This window comes from Dysidea avara, chromosome 3, assembly GCF_963678975.1.
Source record: "Dysidea avara chromosome 3, odDysAvar1.4, whole genome shotgun sequence".
Lineage (NCBI taxonomy): Eukaryota > Metazoa > Porifera > Demospongiae > Dictyoceratida > Dysideidae > Dysidea > Dysidea avara.
Genome location: NC_089274.1, coordinates 40,403,967 through 40,424,645, shown reverse-complemented (window position 1 = coordinate 40,424,645; position 20,679 = coordinate 40,403,967). Strand labels below are relative to the sequence as shown.

General features: G+C 37.7%; 1 protein-coding gene across 2 annotated transcripts; it reads left to right on the top strand.

The window, feature by feature from the left end:
* The first annotated feature begins 10 nt into the window (after positions 1 to 10).
* LOC136250979 (85/88 kDa calcium-independent phospholipase A2-like) lies at positions 11 to 20,272 on the top strand. Of its 2 annotated transcripts, XM_066043337.1 has the most exons (7): positions 11 to 845; positions 973 to 1,176; positions 4,479 to 5,052; positions 6,060 to 6,228; positions 6,282 to 6,367; positions 10,489 to 10,826; positions 19,796 to 20,272. In XM_066043337.1, exons 1-7 carry the CDS (start codon positions 51 to 53, stop codon positions 20,042 to 20,044), a joined length of 2,415 nt encoding a protein of 804 aa, XP_065899409.1. In that variant the 5' UTR covers positions 11 to 50; the 3' UTR covers positions 20,045 to 20,272. The 2 variants fall into 2 exon arrangements, with proteins under 2 accessions (XP_065899409.1, XP_065899410.1); XM_066043338.1 differs by lacking the exon at positions 973 to 1,176.
* The last annotated feature ends 407 nt before the right edge of the window (positions 20,273 to 20,679 follow it).

Genomic DNA, 20,679 nt, shown 5'->3' with positions numbered 1-20,679 from the left:
ATACGCCCCCTTTCATTACATTGCGTGCTTGTCAATCTGGGGCTGCATGCATGGCTCAGGTTAGACGTTTAGCTGAAAAGGACCTAGAGGGGACAGTGTCGCAGGAGATCGGAAAGGAAGTCAACAATCCGTCAAGGAAATTAAAACTCTGCACCTACGCGAAGCGAAAGGATGAGTACTGGTACCGAGTAGTCGTGGAAATACAAGGAGAGGATATCCAGATATGGGACAGTAAAAGCGAGGAAGATGCTAGAAGCTTTTTCTACTCAAGCTACGATATTTTTCCACGGTTCTGGTCCCCAAGATCGCTCTCACATCTCACAGATATTTTCACAGATAAAGTCTTGGCCAAGTTGGTGGAAGTGATGAAGAACAGTTGGTCAGTAGCACACATGTGTGTCAGCCTTCCTCTTCCAGAGGACACAATGATGATACTCCTGGCTAGTGACTCTTTCAAGGATCATTTCACATCCACACATCATCCCAAAGGATACACGCTACTTCACTTGGCTGTTGAGATAAATTCGGCCACTGCATGCCGAGCCATTATGAGATGTAGTGACCAGTGGCTTTATAAAGATCCTGGACTGTTTGTTGAGGATATTGAAGGTGTGACCCCAATTCAAAAAGCTGTTGTTTATAAAGCATGGGCGTGTCTTGATTATCTTGCTCAATCACAGAGGCTAGAAACAGAACAAATACCTCAAATTATGGGTGGTGAGCAGTTTCAAAGAGCCACTAAAAGAACCAAGCAGAATGTCAATGCTACAAGATATTCTCCTATTCCACTCAGGAAAGTTTACACCAAAAGTGGTAGTGAACTTCACAAGGCTCGTGATTTTAAGGTGACCATAATTAATAAGCATATGTGTTTTGATTTTGCAACATTTAGGATTTTGTTTACAATAGCCAGAGTATGCATGTAGTGTTGCTTAATGTAGGCATAAAATATTATTTACTTTCTTTGTATAGGCCATTGTTAAAATCATTGAAGAAGGTGGAAATCCTGAATGTCGTAATGAAATAAATGATACACCACTACATACTCTTGTTAAGGCTCAGTTCAAGGATGGGCATGCCAAACAGAGCTGTGTGTTAGCATTGCTGGCATATGGTGACTGTGATCCTGATTGCAAAAATGCAGATGGGAAAACTGCTTTGCATTTAGCAGTAGAGGTATGCATGCATGCAGTACTTCAGGTTGTTACTAGTGTGGTCCAAGTGAACAGTGCCGTAGCTGTAAATATCATTTATCTAAAACAGTATAAAATTAATGGTTCAGGTTAGGGTTGAAACTAAGCCATTGTTGATGCTTTGTGGTCCCTAGTGATACTGACTGAATTGACAATCTGCAGTGTGTTGAAAATTACGGTGTGCAAAAGCAAGCCTTCTTGGTCCTCAGGGCTCAAAGTAGAGTGTTTTACTGTTATCAATAACTATAAAACACTTACCTATTTACCTGTTTTGTCGCAACATAGGTACTTGCTATTCTGTTAGTGTCAATGTGTAAATAATCACTTGTTGTAAGTTTCTATGTGCTTCTGTTTGTCTTCTACAGTGCATCAAAGGCCATGGCATGTAATAAGGAAACTATACATTTCATTTCAAAACAAACCACAACGAACTGTTCAACTGCATAGTAGAGTGCCCCAACTTTCTTGGAAGTGTTATGTGGTTAGGTCACGGTTTGAATCCATTTTTTTTTTGGTAGAACCTTGGCTATCCAAATACCTATATACCGAACTTCCTGAATTCTGAATATTAGAATAGTAAACATTCTATAGTAGGTGTTAAGTACATTATGATTTTCATGAGCTTTTCAGGGACTTAAATGTCAGGGGTTTGGATAAATACATAAGGTTCCACTGTGCGTATGCAAGCAACCTTACCTTTTTGATTTATAGGATTTTGGTATGCAGGTTTCATTAAAGCACTCTTATATATACAAGTACACAGAAAAATTTGGAATTTTCAACTAGAGTAGGGACCACAGCACATTGATAAAAAGTACTGAAACAAACTGGAGTAGTCCATGATATTAAATCACAGTAAAACAATAAGAAGTATTATATCCCTACTGTGTACTTGAGCACAGTAGGGATATAACACTCCTTATTGTTTTACTGTGATTTAATATTGTGCACTACTCCAGCTTGTTTCAGTACTTTTTATCGATGTGCTATGATGGTCCCTACTCTAGGTGAAAATTCCAAATTTTTCTGTGTACTTGTTTGTTAACTTCTTTTGTAAATTATTATGACTCGTGAACCCACGCATACCACATCTGAAATGGCACTGTGTGTTCCAATTATCGTCTGAAAAGTGAAGTATCCATTACGCTTCTTTGCCGGCTATGTTCAACCCGTTACACAGCAATACGAATCAAGAACTATTTGAAAAGCACCTCTGCTTTCAAAATAGCTACTATGACAAATACGGACGATTTCCATTACAAAGGGAAGCCATCACATGCTATCACCAAATTGACACTTTTTGCTGTCAACAAAGATGAATGGGACACAAAAGAGGACACTGGTAAGTCCATGAAGAATGCACTATACGTACTGTGGTATATATCCATAAGGCACCTACGTATCAGTCCGAAGCGACGTCGAACAGTGGAAAAATCAAGCCCGTAGCCTTAGCCGTTATCGAGTTACATTTGTCTGAAGGCATCAGTCAGTTACTCAGTCAGTCAGTAGAAAATAATATAAAAAAAATTCCGTAGCAACTTGTTGAAAGCGTTTTGGGTCGATCTGAAAACTTGTTTGGGCTTAGTTTTACCTAACCAATATTACCTCATCGTCGTCAGGGAAAATTGAGGCTGGTTTTTGAGTGATGTTATCCCATGGGCCACGCCTACTCCTTTGTGGTCCCTACTATGCAGTACTATCGTACTGTATGATAATAGTGTATTGCAGGCATGTACATATGAAATGGCATAATATTATGCACAATTGTATTGATAAGTATGTTCATTCCACATATGTACAAGTAAAGAAAAAAATTAGGAATTTTAAATTAGAGTAGGGATAGTGTCACAGTGTATAGTGCTGCAATAAAAAGTACTGAAACAAGCTGGATTGGAGTAGTACGTAATGTCCAAATACTGTAAAACAATAAGAAATGAATACCCCTACTGTGCACAGTAGGGATACTTGTTTGTGAAGTTTTTTTGCAAGCTCATGGCCACTAAATAGCCTACTTTTCACAAAACCATGCAGTCACAATATTTTAAAAGAGTTAATCACAAGACTATTACACCAGATTATGACTCATGCAATAACAACTGATCAGTAGGCGTGGCTCTACATAAGCCTGCAGACAATAATGGACGTGGATTCGTGCATACCTACAGGGTGATGAATGGATGTGGCTACCATGCTATGACGTGTTACTACACGCATCGTTGCACTAATTAATTTAGCACGTGGGTCAGACCCGGATAACCTGTAAAATAGGACCTGGATGACCCGACTCAGTTTTAACTTGTCACTTAACTATATTTATTGACTTACACATTGCTGCAAGTTGCTCTCACTGATCGATATCAACTACCAACTTTGAAAACCAACGAGCCACGTGTGTTCAAATAGTTTGGTGCAACGACTTTGTGTATTTGAATAGTTTGATGCATTATATACTGGGGTAGATGGAAGCCCTACTTTAGTCTATTAACACTCAGCGGTAGAACCTTGACTGATGGCCATGATAAAGAAGGATAAAAGGTAAAATAGCACAAGCATTATATAATAAGTTTATCAATATACCAAAGGTTTTTTCTTAAGCAAAATAGAAAGATTTCTGCAAAAGAAATAGGGCTGTAGCTGTCTGTAGCCAGTTTTCCACTATGCTTGACTGAAGGCACCAGGCAGGCAAGCAGTAGAAAACTCCATTGAATAATTTTTTTAATTCTTTAGCAACTTGACAGAAATGTTTCGAGTCAATCTGAAGACACTTTTGGGCTTGATTTTACCCAACTAATACTGTCATATTGTTATGAGGAAAAATCAAGGCAGGTTTTTGGGTTATATTCTATCACTGGCCACACCCACACCTTCGATGTCCCTACTATACAGTACTATTGTACTGTATGATATACCACTCCTGTATACAATTTGGTACAATAAGCACCATATTGTGCATCCTTATACAAGGCACACATTTAGCAAATGTACAATATCAGTTATGCAGTTTGTTGAAAAACAACTGTGTGGCATTTATCATTAAGAATAACTGGTCAGTGATTTTACCGAAAGTTAGAGTACTAGGCAAAACCATGCAATTACGTACTGTGTTGGGACATAATGTACATGTAGTTTCATGTGTGCAACTGTGCATTATTATAACTGTACTATGATATGTGCTAGCTGTTCTGTTGCACATCAAACATTGTTCTTTTAACTGTGTGTCTTGGTAAACACAAACTGCTGTGTGGGTTTGAACATTTATGTTGTTCTATTGTTTTAATATTTTAGGCTCATGATGTACTTTGCGTTAAAACATTACTGGTTTTTAATGCTGAAGTTTCTATGGTTGATAAGCTTGGAAATACTGCTCTGGAATTAGCTGAAAAGATGAGACTACGTGATATCACTGAACTGTTGACATGGTCTATCAACTTTGACACCCATGGGTACAACTTGCGTCGCCAGTCAGCAGTTAAATGGCCACCAGTTTTTGGCAGACAGAATTCGTATCAGGATAACCCAGAATGCCCCAGAGATGTCTCCCTGAGACGCAATGGTGTTATCAGCCTTTTGTCTAACACGTTTGAAAAATTAAAGGATAAAATTGATCGTGGAACACTAGACCAGCTCTTAGCTTGTGCCATGGAGACATTTGATTATTCAGTCCAGAAGGACTCTGTTGGCAGCCGAGCACGCAAGGGTGATCGGGTGTTGTGCCTTGATGGTGGAGGGATTAAGGGATTGATTTTGATTGAGCTGCTTTCCTTCATTGAGAAAATTACTAACAAAAAGATTGTTGACTTGTTTGACTGGATTGTTGGTACCAGTACAGGAGGAATTTTAGCTTTGGCTATAGTGTACAGTAAGTCTTACTGTACATATTCTTGTTTTCTATATTAAATTTTGTTGATTCAAATGTTCTTCATGGTACCTAACTCATCCCCATTCAATTACTTTCCACCCATTATACAGTGTTTCAAATAATGAGAAGCACTTCTGCAATAAACCCAGTCACACTACAGAAATCAAAACACGGAGGCGATGATGTGTTACCACGAATCAACACCTACATGGTAGTAGTGAAACACAAAGAAGTACAAAGGTATGTAAGTCCATGATGCATGCATTGTAGCTGTTGTGGTTGGTGAAAAGTATGTCTTGGGTCAAAGCAATGTAGAAATCAAGTCTGTAGCCTTAACGATAGTAAAATTACGCTTGGCTGAAGTCATCGGTTAGTTAGTTAGTTATTAGAAAATTCAGTGTAATAATTTTTAAAATTTTTTATAGAAACTTGTTGGATGGGTTTGGGGTCACCATAAAGACATTGATTTATGAGCTTGGTGGCTATGCCTAACCAATACTGTCAAGCTGTCATAAAGGGAAAATGAGGCTGGATTTTGAGTGAGATTTTTTAGCAAGAAAACCCAAACTTTTATGATCCCTACTATACAGTACTACTGTTCTGTATGATATATATTAAGAAGCAAGGGATTGAATTAGGAAATTGGCAAATTTGAATCTTATTCCATGTATACACCTGCACTGAAGCTACTGCTTATATTTTACCAAGCAAAAGTTTTACCATATTCATACACTGTATTTTTAGCAAAACTCCGAATTCTATATAGTGTCACAAAAATTTCTTCTTATATAGATAGTACTCACTCTTTAATTATATCAGCCTATAGCTTCAAATTTAGTATTTATCCTTGCAAAATGTATGCATGCAAAAACCAGACAATCTTTAGGTTTCATACAGTACAGTAGTACACATAAAATACTTCATCTTCCTTGTCATTATTATAATGTACTACAGTAGCATTAGACTATATACTACTATAATATATTTGTCTTCATATTTTTTATTAGCTAACCTGTCTTTGGGTGAGATGCGTTGCTTGTACTTCAAGTTGAAAGATAAGGTGTTTAGTAAACTACCAGTTTTAGGTCTACCACATAGCAATACTGAAGAATTGGAAAGGATTTTGAAAGATATCGTTGGTGAATACCGGACACTAGGTTCCAAGCAGTTTCCAAAGTAAGGATATTGCTTTTAAAAAAAACAAAAAAACCTAATGTTTAATTTTATAGGGTTCTGATTACAGCAACTGATGCTGAAGTTATACCATTCAAGTTAACATTTTTCAATAATTTTGAAAGTGGACCAACTGGCAAAGGTGAGAATATTGATGTCTAATGGCATGTGTGATGTATGTCATTTCAAAATGAGTATGCTGTATAGATAGTAGTCATATCAAACCTCATGTCAAATTAACCCATACATTACAATTTTCCGTAAAATATTATTATGCGTAAAATCAAATGTACAGCAGCCTATGGAGGTAAGTTAGTTTTAAGTTACATTATTCATCATAACTCTGGTTCTGAAGGCGGTATCAAAATTGTTTGGCCACCATTATACACGCATAACACTCCTCTATCCGATGGTAACGAAATTTATTCGAAGCTAAAGTGTTTACAGCTTTCAAATTTACAACAAACGATGGTAAATAGCAACTTATGCAATACCAAATCCATTGGAGAGCAAATCACGAATTTCGCGTTCTAATTAAATAGTGGCATCACGTCGTTACCATAGCGATTACAAATTTTGTTTGGCCAGAATCGGATAGAGCAATTCATAAGGAGTTTAATGATATTAAGTTTTATGATATTTGATCATGTCTAGTGCTTGCAATTATTGAATATACAAAATGATGTAAAATGTATGGAGTTTGTATTGGAGAAATTGAAAAAGTGATCCATCCATCCTGAAACCTTTGAAAAAATCAGTGTTTAATCAGTCCACTTCATGATCTAAGGGCAGAAAACAAACAAAGGACACTGGTAATGTACAATATTGCTGATAAAATGATTACTGGCTGTAAATTTGATTTTACCATTTTTGCCATTCTGACTTTACAAATCCCAATAGCATGTTTTGATATGTATATATACTGTTCGCTGAGCCCTCATTTCTTGTTAATAATTCTTGTTACAAAGGCCAGCTGCTTAAACATTTAGTAGTGCTGTGAAGCCAGAACTGTTTATCAAAAAAGCGCTTTGATACAGGCAAGAATAAGTGAGTTATGAGGCTTAAAAAATCCCATACATTTAGTATGGACAATTCAGGCACACAGACATGTTGACAACATGAAAACATGCTAGTTGCAGTTCAAAACCATTGGGTGTGAACACATGTTCACCTCTTTGATATTACTATATTTGGCGGGGGCTCAGGTGAACGCATACCAACTATAGTAGCAGTAGTAGTATTTAGAGCAGTGAAATGAATCATATCAAGAGTCCATAATCAATTTAACATTTCCCATCATTGTTTATTAAAATAATTTGTTTTGTTACATACATAGTTGTTCTCAGAATAAACAGTATGGTTTGGACACCTGTGAAGCATAAGAATCTTTATCCCATATTGTGCATGAAACTGGACTATTGTTACTGCACTAGGCTCTCATTTGCAACCCCATGTTATCTGAAATCTGGCATTAAGTTTATTTCTGTTGTAGGTTTCTATGGATACAAGTATATGAAATCGACACAGAGAAAACATCCTGACTGCCTGTAAGCGTTCGAGCATTAGTCAGATGGCTGGATGTTCGAGGTTGCCCAAGTCCAGTCATGAATTTTTATTTCTCTTGTCATCAACTTTTCAAACATACATTACTTTGCATCTTTAAACAGGCTGCAGGACCAATATGTCCTTCAGACCTTCAGTACTTGTGCTGCATGGATGTTCTCTACCCCTCTGGCAACTAAACGAGATCAGACATTACAATTCAATGTATTGATTTCTTATTTCAAACAAGCCAGGGTAGCTGTATAATAAACTATAAAATGAAGTAGGGATCCAAGCAATAAAAAGTAATGAAACAAGAGATGAGTGATGGTATACAACATACTGTAGGAAAATCCCTACTTTGGCATGTTATCACAGTTAGTTTGTTCAATGATTTTCCATGTTGTATTGTCATTGCTATTATCTCTTGTTTAACTATTTTATTGCTTGAATCTCTACTTCATCATTTTTAAATTAATAATTTTATTTGTTAGTTAATTTTTTAGCTTTGATATACACATGTGATTGTTCTATTCGACTATGATACATATGGCTGTTTAAATAGGATGACTGCTTTCAGGGGCAGATCTAGAAATTTTCAGAGGGGGTTCCTGGCTCTCTGGAATTGTAACTTCAGCCTAGCTGCAAGTTGAAGACCAAAACAAAAAAAAAGGTGATACATGCTTTTCAACGCTGTGAAGGTGATTTCAAAGGTAAAAGCATGAAATTTTGCCAATAGAAAGAGCCATAAAATGTACGTATAACTCTTTGTAATTTTTATCACCCAGATGAATCGTAGGGGCGCTGCTAGTTCAGAGGGGGTTCTGGAAACCCCAGAAACCCCCATAAAACCACCCCTGGCTTTATTGCAATACCTCTGGCTTACGTGATATTTCAGTGGGCATACCATATGCCTTGTTTTCACGCTGGTATTCATTACACAAGGAAAGTGTCAATGTGAAAAACGAATTCCTTGATATGGTTTTGTTACATGAAGAAGATGATGAGCAACGTAATTGAAGATAAAAGGTGCAGAGGACAAACAGTTGCTGAATCACCAAAAGGTATGTCCTAGATGTGAGTTAGATATTGTGGCTTATAGTGATGGCATAGTTTAACCTCTAGCCTTGCAAAAGTGGTCAGGCAGGCAAGTAAACCATAAGAACCAGGTTTTGGTTTTTTTAAATTCAGTATTTATGTTTTTGTAATGGTTTTCTTGTTTTAACATTATAATTATTTGACATTAGGTGACTAAGTTACTTTCATAAAGAAGTTTGCATAATTATGATATTTCTATGATGGATTTTAATGGCAGCATTTTGGCAGGTACCTAGGGGATCCTTATTGTACTGTGTAATACATAGTTAAGGGTTGTGGTCATAATGTATGATTATGTATGTTTTGTTTGAGATCAAAAACATTTAGTGAAGGCACTGTAATCAAACGGTATGGTAGTACCGTTTAAGTAGGCGTCCCCCCCAAAATGATGTGCGCCACCTAAAATGCTGCCTTTAAAAATTATCCTAGAAACATTTTACGCAACAAAATCACCTTTATGGAATAATATTAGTCCATCTAACGTGAAATACAACATTAAAAACAGAAAAACGCTTACAGGCGCCAGGTATAGAATTTAAAAAATATCACCGAAACTGGAACTTTTGCCTGCCTGCCTGCCTGCCTGCCTGCCTGCCTGCCTGCCTGCCTGCCTGCCTGCCTGCCTGCCTGCCTGCCTGCCTGCCTGCCTGCCTGCCTGCCTGCCTGCCTGCCTGCCTGCCTGCCTGCCTGCCTGCCTGCCTGCCTGCCTGCCTGCCTGCCTGCCTGCCTGCCTGCCTGCCTGCCTGCCTGCCTGCCTATAGTCGCAAGGCTGGAGGCCACCATTTTATGCCACAATAACAAACTCACCAGTGGGATGTGCCTTTTGGGGTTCTGATGACTGTGTGCCTTCTGCATTCCTTTTATCTTCAATCAGGCTGCTTGATGCAATTAAACCATATTGAGGCATTAATTTTCCCTATCAACACTTTCCTTGGGCAGTATATGAGGTCTTGCACAGTAATAATTAATAATGATAATTTAGATGCCGCAAACTTATTAAAGCATTTACGCTTGGTAGATACCTGTACTTCATTATAGGGTCAATACCACGCCCATTAATGCGATCTTGGTTGATTAATAATGATCAAATTCCGAGAGACCACACCTCTTAATGATCTATCACAATGACACACCCCATTATTATTGGCCTAGCTGTATTCATATGCTTGCACAATGAATGGTGAAAGGCTGACTCAAGATACTCTAATACAACAGTTGCCCTAATAGAACAGTCACATGTGTGCTATAACAAAATTCAAACAAACTAAATTATTAATTTTAGGGATCCAAGCAATAGAAAGTAGTGAAACAAGAGATGAATGATGGTATAACAGCATAGCTCAGTAGGAAAATCCCAATTTTGGCATTGAACAAAATGATTGTTATATGCAACATGCCAATGTAGAGATTTTCCCACAGAGCTATGCTGTAATACCATCAATCATCTCTTGTCTCACTACTTTTTATCGCTTGGATCCCTACTTCATTTTTAAAATATACTATATTACTGCATACTGTACTTTCAAAAATGTTTTTAAAACTGTGTATCATATGTATATACTCTTTTTTATAAAACAATGCAGACTTTAAAACGCAATTTAATAATAATTTTATGTATAATAGAGCAACCCATTTGGAAGGCAGCACGAGCAACTAGTGCTGCTCCAGTACATTTCAAGCACTTTGAAAATTACATTGATGGAGGAATTAAGGCCAACAACCCCAGCATGAGTGGGTTAACGAGGATCCACCAGTACTACACTGAATCTGGTAAAAGAAACTACAAAATTTCCTGTGTGGTGTCACTGGGTTGTGGGATGTTTGAACATCCTCCTGGCTCAATGGATGTTCATAAAGGTCTTTCAAGAGAAAACTTTACGCTGTCACGTTTAGTAACATTGAGAGCTTCTGCTGAAGCTATCAAAGCTGTTTACAACTTACTTCAAGCATTAATTGCAGAGGTATTCTATCTATTATGCATGTTGTGATAGCAAGATGATAATTTGCAAATATCATGAAGTATGTTTGTACGTATGTACAAGTGTAATAGATTACTTATGCAGTGCTGGTAATGCCATGCAAATAGTTGGCATCTGCACCAATCTAGATTTTCCATTGGTAGACCATGACAATAATAAACTTTTGCTATTGAGTAGATTGTAGCTAGAATTTTTAAAGTGAGGTGAACAGCTGTGATAACAGTGGCTCAGTGGTTAAGGATTTGGGTGTTCAGTATGGAGGTCCCTGGTCTGAATGCTGGGAAGTTTTTATGCACTTTGTACCCCACAGTGACTGTTCTATTAGAGTATCTTGACTTTGTGATTATCAGTTGTTTGATTTTGTCTTGTAACTCTATAACTGCCAATGTGATAACCACAAAATTTTTGAACTATGACAGTTAACCTATACACGCACCAATTTTAATTTATCCCCATAAGAGGTTAATTGTGTGACAAAATATGTTCTTTTTAATGCAAATAATTGTCCATAACTCAATGACTATTTATCAGATTTGCACCAAACTTGGTACGTAATTTTTCCATAATCTTAAGGTGCACCAAAGTTCAAGAAAATTGAGTTACGCATTTACATTTTATAATGCTTTTGTAAAGTGTGCAAGAAGAATAATCTAAATTCCCACATGCCCCAAAAAATGAAGAAACTTTGAGGACTCGTATTTCACAATTGTGCTAGGAAATAAAATTTTGTATGTGGGGTGCTGAAGGGCATTTACAGTACAAAAAGGATTCCAATTCGAGAAGGGACCATGGAGCTATGTATGCATGAAAATCATGTTTTCTTTATGTCGATATACTCAGCATATAGTGTACCAGCTTTCTTGGCTGCATGACACACTACTGTGTGTTTTGATCTGCAGAGAAGTTAATTGATTGCACTTTCTGCAAACCATTGAGTTGCTCTAATAGAGCAGTCATATCAGTAGAAATAACTATTGCAGCTTTTGATCTCTGCTTTTGTATCAATCCAAAGAGTAGCATTATTGACAAGAGACCTGGTATATCTTGACATTTCTATTGAATTCCTGTCCTCTAAAATGTTGGATTATCTCACTAAGGCAGTTCTAGAAAATTTTCTGATTGGTTTCCAACTCTAAAGCAGCTGCTTTACCCACACAGTGATGGATACAGACATTTATGTATTGGTTCTGCTCAGAGGCATGGTAACTAGGCACAGCCTATACTATAGTTGCAATGAGTAATAATCAGTGTTGGGTAAGTAACTAGTTACATATTACATATTACTTGCAACAGAACTATTTAGTTACAGTTACATATTACCCAAAAAATAAAGTAACTATAATAATATTACATATTATATTACTTTGTGTCCATAGCCTTAAGTTGTCACTTGGTTATAAGTAAGAAGCTGGTGAATAAGCTTCATTCAGTAGGTTCATTACTTCGTTGTGGCTAGGCGTTACACAGTGGATTACTAATGAGATTAGTAACTTCGTTACTTGTAGTAATAATATTACGTAATATTGGACTTGTTACAGTAACTATATTACTTAGGTAACGTGTTACATTAGTAAGTAAAGTAACTCGAGTTATATTACCTGTTTTTATAGCGTATTTTGTTATATTACTTAGTTACCACAAAAATAATAAAATTATGTAACGTACTACTCCCAACACTGGTAATAATTACCCTACAACATTGTTTCATTTTACTAGAAAAATGTAATCGTTGAGTCTTGTAGAAGCAATTTGGGTGATTTAGTAAAAAAGAAAAGTGACACTAAACATTACACAATAGGTAATTTCATTAATGAGTTTGGCTTCAGGTTACTTTTGACTGTTTTATTAGAGTAAATCTTTTCATTTTGATTAATTTTCAACTGGTTTACAGAAACTCCTTAGAATCACTCCTGTTATCCCAATAGCTTACCACAGTGTAAATGGCAAACTTTTACAGCTTACAATGATTAACATTTTTTAGTGTATCGTTCTTATAATTGTGCCAAGAATGGTTGTAGTCTTAAAGATTGCCTGTATTAATAAGGTATAGTCTTTCTAAACCAGTCAGCAACAAATGTAAACAATACATATGTAGCCTATATCTAACACTCAGGGTACCTGATACAGCAGTTTACTTAAAATGCATGTAATTGTTTGTAAAATTATGTACATCTCATAGTCGACTATATTAATAGTGTTTTAGAATGAGTTTAGTCCTCTAGATTTCTCATAACTACACACAGGGCCGCCCAGAGAAATTAAGGGGCCCAGGGCAAAGAGTTAAAAGTGGGGCCCTTGACCCAAGTTGTAAGGTGAAGACCAAAAAAAAAAAAAAAGTCACAACCTGCTGGCAATGACAATAACTACCCATCACCAACCATATCTCCTTATCTATAAGCTTGCTACACTGCTCCTCTGAAGAATACTGTGACTGCTCTATTAGAGTATATCAATCTTTTAAACAGGTATTCAGGGGGCCCTTCATGGGCCTCCTGGGGCCCCTTTCAGGCTGGGGCCCGGGGCAAAATGCCCCAGTTGCCCCCCCTCCCCCCCCCCCCCCCCCCCCCCCTGTGGGCAGCCCTGACTACACAGTAAGTTTATTCATTGTGATATCTCATAATTATATGAACCCTACATGGATCAGCCTCAGCTGTCTGCCCTATTTAATCAATGTAGAAGTAAAAGTTAAATTTTAAGTTGGATAAGGGATCATAGATTACAAAGTAGTGAAACAAGGGAATAGCAAAAATGTAGCAAAACAAGATAGGTTGCCTACACCTGCAGATATACTAAGGGACATTTAATCCCTATACTTCAGTCTATAAACAATGACTGGATTAGGGACTAAATGTCCATTTGTATATCTGCTGGTATAGGCAACCCCTCTTGTTTTGCTACTTTTTTGCTATTCCCTTGTTCCACTACGTTGAATTCTTTAATCCCTAATCCAGCTTAAAATTTCTAATGTTTTGTTCTTAACTTTTTAAAAACATAGTTATGACTAACAAACCCACAAATACCACATCAAAAGAAAGAGTGGACCTGGCATGCCATAAAATTAATTTTGTGTCTGAGCGTGCAGAGTTGGGGGAAACGCATTACATTTGTAACTAGTATTGTGAACCTGCTGAATTTACTAGAACCAGTTATTGGAAGGTGAATAATTTGATATTTACCGGTTATTGTCTCATAATGGTACTTAACATGCCTGTCAGAAGCCTTAGGGTGGTACCAAAAGTGACCATCAACATCCTACCTTACAATAACCAGGCCTGTCAAGTAGAGCAATCCAGAATGAGATTCTTTCATGAAGGAGCTGCATCATGCAACCAACTATCAAAATTTAGAACTGGCACCCTGGGATTCCATGTCATTACATCAGTATGGTTTCCCAGTGCTGGTTGTATCAAAATTGTTAACCAATACATTTACACTGTACTGTGGCTAGCTACTCTATAACTAGCTAACAGGTGGATATATTACAGAATAATATATTATGGGTGTGGTATCTGAACTAGTGAACTAGCTAATCCTACCTAGATAAACTGTACTTTCTGGCTGGTCTCACGTGCACTAACACAGAGTCAGTTATTACTGCCTGGCATAGGCCATTTGTCAGGTAAATATCATGCATGGCCGACCACAATGGAACCTGCCTTACAAAATGTCAGATCAAAATACAAGGAAGTAGTCCAAGGTTGTACTGTTTTTTTTTTAGTGCATAAGTAAATAACAAACACAATAATGATTGTACCATTATACATACTAAGGTTAAGTAAATCTATTGATGTATTCCCTGAATGCCAAATTGTGTAGTATCAATGTCAGGTAAAGCTTTAGTTTGCCTGACATTTTCACTGGGTTTTTTAAAAAATATAATTGTCTCTGCACTATTCTCTGAGAACTGCAAACAATCCTTGTACAATTATATATCCATAATCTGGATTTTTCAATGCAGGTTCATTTCTGCTGCCATTGTTCATCATCCCATGCCGCCGGATCACATGCAACTAGTCTCGCCTTCAGACAAATCTGTAAATGGTATAAAATAATGACATTTGAGGTCACCCAAAACTATGAAGTCTCCTGTCTGATAACTTTTGGCTCTGTTCCTACTCATTACTTCATGCTACCTGGTGGTAATATCCACATTCAAATCAACTGATCACTTGACACCGGTACCTATTACTCTAAATAATGCATAGCTCAAAGCCTTCGTTGCTAGTACCAAGGAGCACCCACTGTTGAGGAGACTTTTGAATTGCGTGAGATTGATGACTGTACTTGTGAACGTGAGAAAAAGGTTGAATGCGTGTGTCACACATGCAATATGTGTGTGACTTGACAGGCCTGAATAACAGTTATTACAATCACATATTTACACATGCTTTTGAGGTTATGGTGTGATGTTAACAGGGGTAATTTATGGTTTAGTAGGTGGATGGGCAAAACCAGTTTAAAACCTTCTGAGCCAATTGACATAGACAAACTGGTTAATAACTGGTTTTTTGATGCTGGTTGACAACACTATTATGTAAAAATGTTACTGTTCAGTAACGAGTAATATAACAATATAACATGTTACATGACAAAGTAATGAGTAATATATAACAGATATTACATCCTAGAATTGCAACGACGATATATTGCCTCTGGTGTATCACGATACAGCGATATATTGCATGATACAAAGTGGAGTCTAAACAATGGTTTATGTCATTTTTAAAGGAAATAAGTGAGCTATTTTATTCTTTGAGAAGCATTTCATACCATTCAGTTTAACCACAAAATACAATAAGTTGATTGTCAGCCATGTCAACAAGCCACGATAAGTCGATATATCACAATACGCGAATATCGATACGGTTTAACATTGTATCGATACAGGGATATTGTCTTAAAACGATACGATATGTGATAAATCGATATATTGTTGCATCTCTATTACATCCAGAAATTGTAACATGTTACCTCTTATTGTATCCAGCACATGATTGTTTACAGGGAAGAACAAATAGTGATAGTGTATGGGGAGTGCGCTTGAGACCAAGATACTACAACAAAGCGTGTTTTTGAGATGAACTACACCAGAGGAATGCATGTCTCGCTCATGTCACTTTTAGTTGTAGGCTCCGAACCTGTATTTAGAAGGTAGGGCTTAGTTTAAAGTTTGTAATGAGCAAATATGTAATAAATAATAGTTAGACATCAAGAACCAGGGTTCTACGGGATTTAGAAAACTTAAAAGCCCTGGACTGTAGCGTCCGAGCGTAGCGAGGGTGCTACTAAGGGCCTGAGGGTTTTCTAAATCCCGTAGAACCCAGTGGTTCTTAATGTCTAACTTATTTAGACTACAACACCTTGAGTTGACAGCTGCTTGTAAACTAGGCTAATTACTGGAAACAAGCCCTCTACACAGGTGGCCTTGTGTTGCCAATGTTACAGGCACATTCTATGTGTCAAAGTACTGGACTCAGTGACTGTACTACAACTCATTGTCAGGTCACAGGGGCTAAAAAAAGGTGCTAGTTGTGGCCAAAAAGTTAGTTGCAAATGACTTTTGGCTAGTTGTAAATGGTAATTTGCAAAAGTCAGACTAAATAGAAAGCTGCACAACAGAAGAGAATAAAGTCAAAAATTACACACATGTGCTGTGCATGTTTACAGAGATTTGACTAAATATACCTCAAGATTCAGTTTTGAGATTGCCATTTTCAAACATTTTATGTGATCTGCTAAAATTCCAATTTACAGTTATGGTCATTTTCACAGTCCACTATTGATATATAATAATTGCCTTAAAATCGCATAAAACAATAGTTTGATCTAAAGGAGTGGTTTGCACGTCATTGTATGTTTGTTTGCTATTTCCTAGTTCCAGGTCTCGGTCACCTACTTCCAGATTCAATCTTGCCACAATTATGTTTCAGCTAGGTAAATATGCTCTCACACTCCCCTGAAATCCCTTCAATCATTCACTAACATTTGCTACACAACAATCATGACAATATAGAACACAAAATACAAAATATGTAATTCAAACACAAAAGAAAATTTTGTTTATATGTACTACTACCCCCCACCCAGTCTCAGGTTTGAGCTAGTTGTAAAAAATAGTTTTTTTAGCCACTGCTCATTGTTGCTGTTGTTGTGCCTTGACAGCTGCTTGTAAACAAGTAATGTAGTGTTGATTAGTACAAACAAGCCCATTACACCTCCCTCTAATTCAGTACGGCTGTTACTAGCCATTTAAATGCCTGTGTGTTGCCAATGTTATAGGAACAAAGTTATCGTGTTTTGTATCGCCTCAGAGCGTGGTCTCTATTGGACATGAGCGTGGCTCTACAAGATTTAGAGACCACATTTTCAGCCAATCAAATTTCAGTATCAAACTTGCTGTAGTCTAATACTAGTTATAGCCCTCAGAGTAACATATAATATCTAACTCGTTACTTTTTTCTGGGAGAAATATGTAACTGTAGCTCGTTACATTGCAGAGTAATATGTAATGACAGTAACAACCCCAACTCTGTGAGTGCTTACCCCAACAATCAATTACTAAAAAGTGCAGTGGCCTTTGCGCTTTGTCTTCGGTTATGTTCTGCCCGTTAGACAGTGATACAAATTAAGAACTAATGAAGAACATTACGAGAAGTGTCTCTGCAATCACTACAGAAAACACAGACACAAAGAAGGACAAAGTGATGCGTGTATTGTACGTATGGTGGTTGGTGAAAAGGCACATCTCAGGATGAAACAAAGTTAAACAACAAAAAAATCAAGCCCGTGGCATTATGCGTTGTTGAGTTATGCTTGACTGAAGGCATCAGTTAGTCAGTTAATAGAAAAATTTTTGAAATTCCATAGAAACTATCCAATTACAACATCATCCTGATTAAATGATGATCTTTACACACTGCCAATTAATAATAGCATTCTATACAGTCTTCAAAATATGGGAAGTCTTTCAATACAAGTACACATTTTGACTAATATGGGTATATAGCATATTACATCAGTTATGCAGGTCAGAAGGGTTTGTGGCCACTCTGAGTCTATCATACAGTACAGTACTGTATGTCAAGGATCATGGAGATTTGGGTTTTCCTAGCCAAAACGTTCACCCTAAAACCACCTTCACAACTCCATCCTGGCACCTTGGCAGTATTGGACAGGCATAACCAAGCCCAAAAGTGCCTTCACTATGATCCTAAAGGCTTCCAATAAATAGTTACAAAATCCTGCCTGCCTGCCTGCCTGCCTGCCTGCCTGCCTGCCTGCCTGCCTGCCTGCCTGCCTGCCTGCCTGCCTGCCTGCCTGCCTGCCTGCCTGCCTGCCTGCCTGCCTGCCTGCCTGCCTGCCTGCCTGCCTGCCTGCCTGCCTGCCTGCCTGCCTGCCTGCCTGCCTGCCTGCCTGCCTGCCTGCCTGCCTGCCTGCCTGCCTGCCTGCCTGCCTGCCTGCCTGCCTGCCTGCCTGCCTGCCTGCCTGCCTGCCTGCCTGCCTGCCTGCCTGCCTGCCTGCCTGCCTGCCTGATGCCTTCAGGCAAGCATAACTTGATAACAGCTAAGGTTATGGGTTTGATTTTTTCACTGTTCAACGTTGCTTCGTCCTGAGACGTGCCTTTTGGCATACCACAGTACGTACAATGCACGCATCATGGACTTACCTTTGTCCCCCATTTCTTTTTGCTGACAGCCCAAGGTGTTGATTCATGGTAGCACGATGCATGACTTCCCTACAGTACGTTTGTAAATGGGAATCGTCCGTATTATTTTCCGTGGTGAATGGACTGATTGCAGAGACGTTTCTAACACTGTTCTTCATTTGTAACGCTGTGTAACGGGCTGAACATAGCTGAAAGTGAAGCGTAATGGGCGCTGCACTTTCAAGGCAGTAATTGATAGTTGGGGGCACGCGAATCATCGTATTTTCAAGGTGACTGGATTGTTGCAGTGGCACTTCTACTGTTTTTCGTCTGTAGTGCTGTGTAACGGGCTGAACATAGCTGAAAGCGAAGCGTAATGGCCACTGCACTTTCGAAGCAGTTTTTGATAGCTGAGTCACGCATTCAGATGAAAACATTAATTCAGGCACCACCCTTTCTTTTGATGCGATATACATAGGTTCTCCAGTCATAATAATGTTACAAAAAAAGTAGGCAAACAAGTTTAAGGAAAATTAGAAATTTATAGTTCAATTAGAGATCATAGAAAAAAAGTAGGGAAACAAGGGAGGCCACCTACACCTGCAGATATACTAGTGAACATTTAATCCCTAATTCAGTCTTGGTCTTGGGGTATAACCTGGATTAGGGATTAAATGTTCGCTAGTATATCTGCAGGTGTAGGCGACCTTTCCCTACTTTTTTTTCTATGATCCGTAATCAAACTCTATAATTAAATTTCTAATTTTTCCTTAAATTTGTATGTACCTAATCTATGGCAGCTATAGTTCATGCCATTAATGTGGATAAACATTATTGACTGCTCTATTTCAGTATTTTAATGCAGGTGACTGCTCTATTAGAGTGTTTCAATCATTTTAGCAAACTATGCTGCAAACATTGCACTGTAAAATCCATCCATTTGTCAGGCATTTTCCATTGGTTGTTTTCCCAGAATTCTACTTACCCGGTTGTGCTAAACCAATACCACCCAGATGTTTTGTAGGAAAACTGAGGCTGTTTATTGAGTGATTTTGAAGGGCAAGAAAGCTCAAAACTTTATGATACCTAATATTATTTGATGTTCTATATATAGTTGAAGCTGAGAAGCATTTCAAGTATGATTTTCTTCGTCTTACAATTACAGTACCGTACCCACATGTCTAATGTAACTATACCTGCCTTTTGAGACAACATGATTAGCTAGTGGCTTAGACAAGTAATTGGTGCAACTGGTCTACTGCATTGTTTTAATTATTGTTTTAACTTATTTAACAACAATACACAGGTAGCTGAAAGTGATGGACAACCAGTAGCTGACACTAAAGCATTCTGCCAGACCAACAAGATCTCTTATTACCGTTTATCACCTAAACTGGAAGAGTTAGTGGAATTGGATGAGAAGAATGATAGGAGACTTGTGGACATGATCATTCTCACAAAGCAATGTTTACATACTGAGACTGACCAGTTGTGTGGCATCAAGAGGGATACTGATCTACCAGAGAAGGACTCATTGTATCATCAAACATTATAGAATGTAGCAAACTAGTCAATGTGTGTTTTGGATTAGTAGGAGGTATATTATTTAGTTGGTAGCATTCTTAAATTTTTATTTGCTATACACATGGCTTGTGGTCCATGTGTGTTCTTTTTTATATAAGTTTCTTGCTTATTTATTTTTACATGTTTTCCAGCACATAATTACAGGTAAACTGAACATACTGTAGCTGTATGCCTCGCAATGTGTTGTTCATTTCATGGTCAGACCCAGAGATGGTAAAAGGAAGGGCACACGATATATAGTAACAAGCACAATTAACAGTGTACAACAGCTGCAACTGCTGAGCAGAGTTAAATCTTTAAGTGTACGGTGTCATGATGAATAAGATTCAGTCTCCATCCACTTTTAATATGGTTGCAACATTACTTTGTAACTCAAAATATTAACTAGTAGTACGGTACAGTGCATGTGTATGCAACTTGAGGCAATTGAAGGTAACTTGAGCTATTATATGTAGTATGCAGATAATGTACTTTACTCTTAACACAGTCATATATGCTAAAGCAAAAGCTTGTTCATCTTGCTATTTATCATTTGCTTTATACTGCAGATGGCATGTACAGATGATCCTGAGGTTTTTTTCACAAGTGATGGCATTCCACAACTGT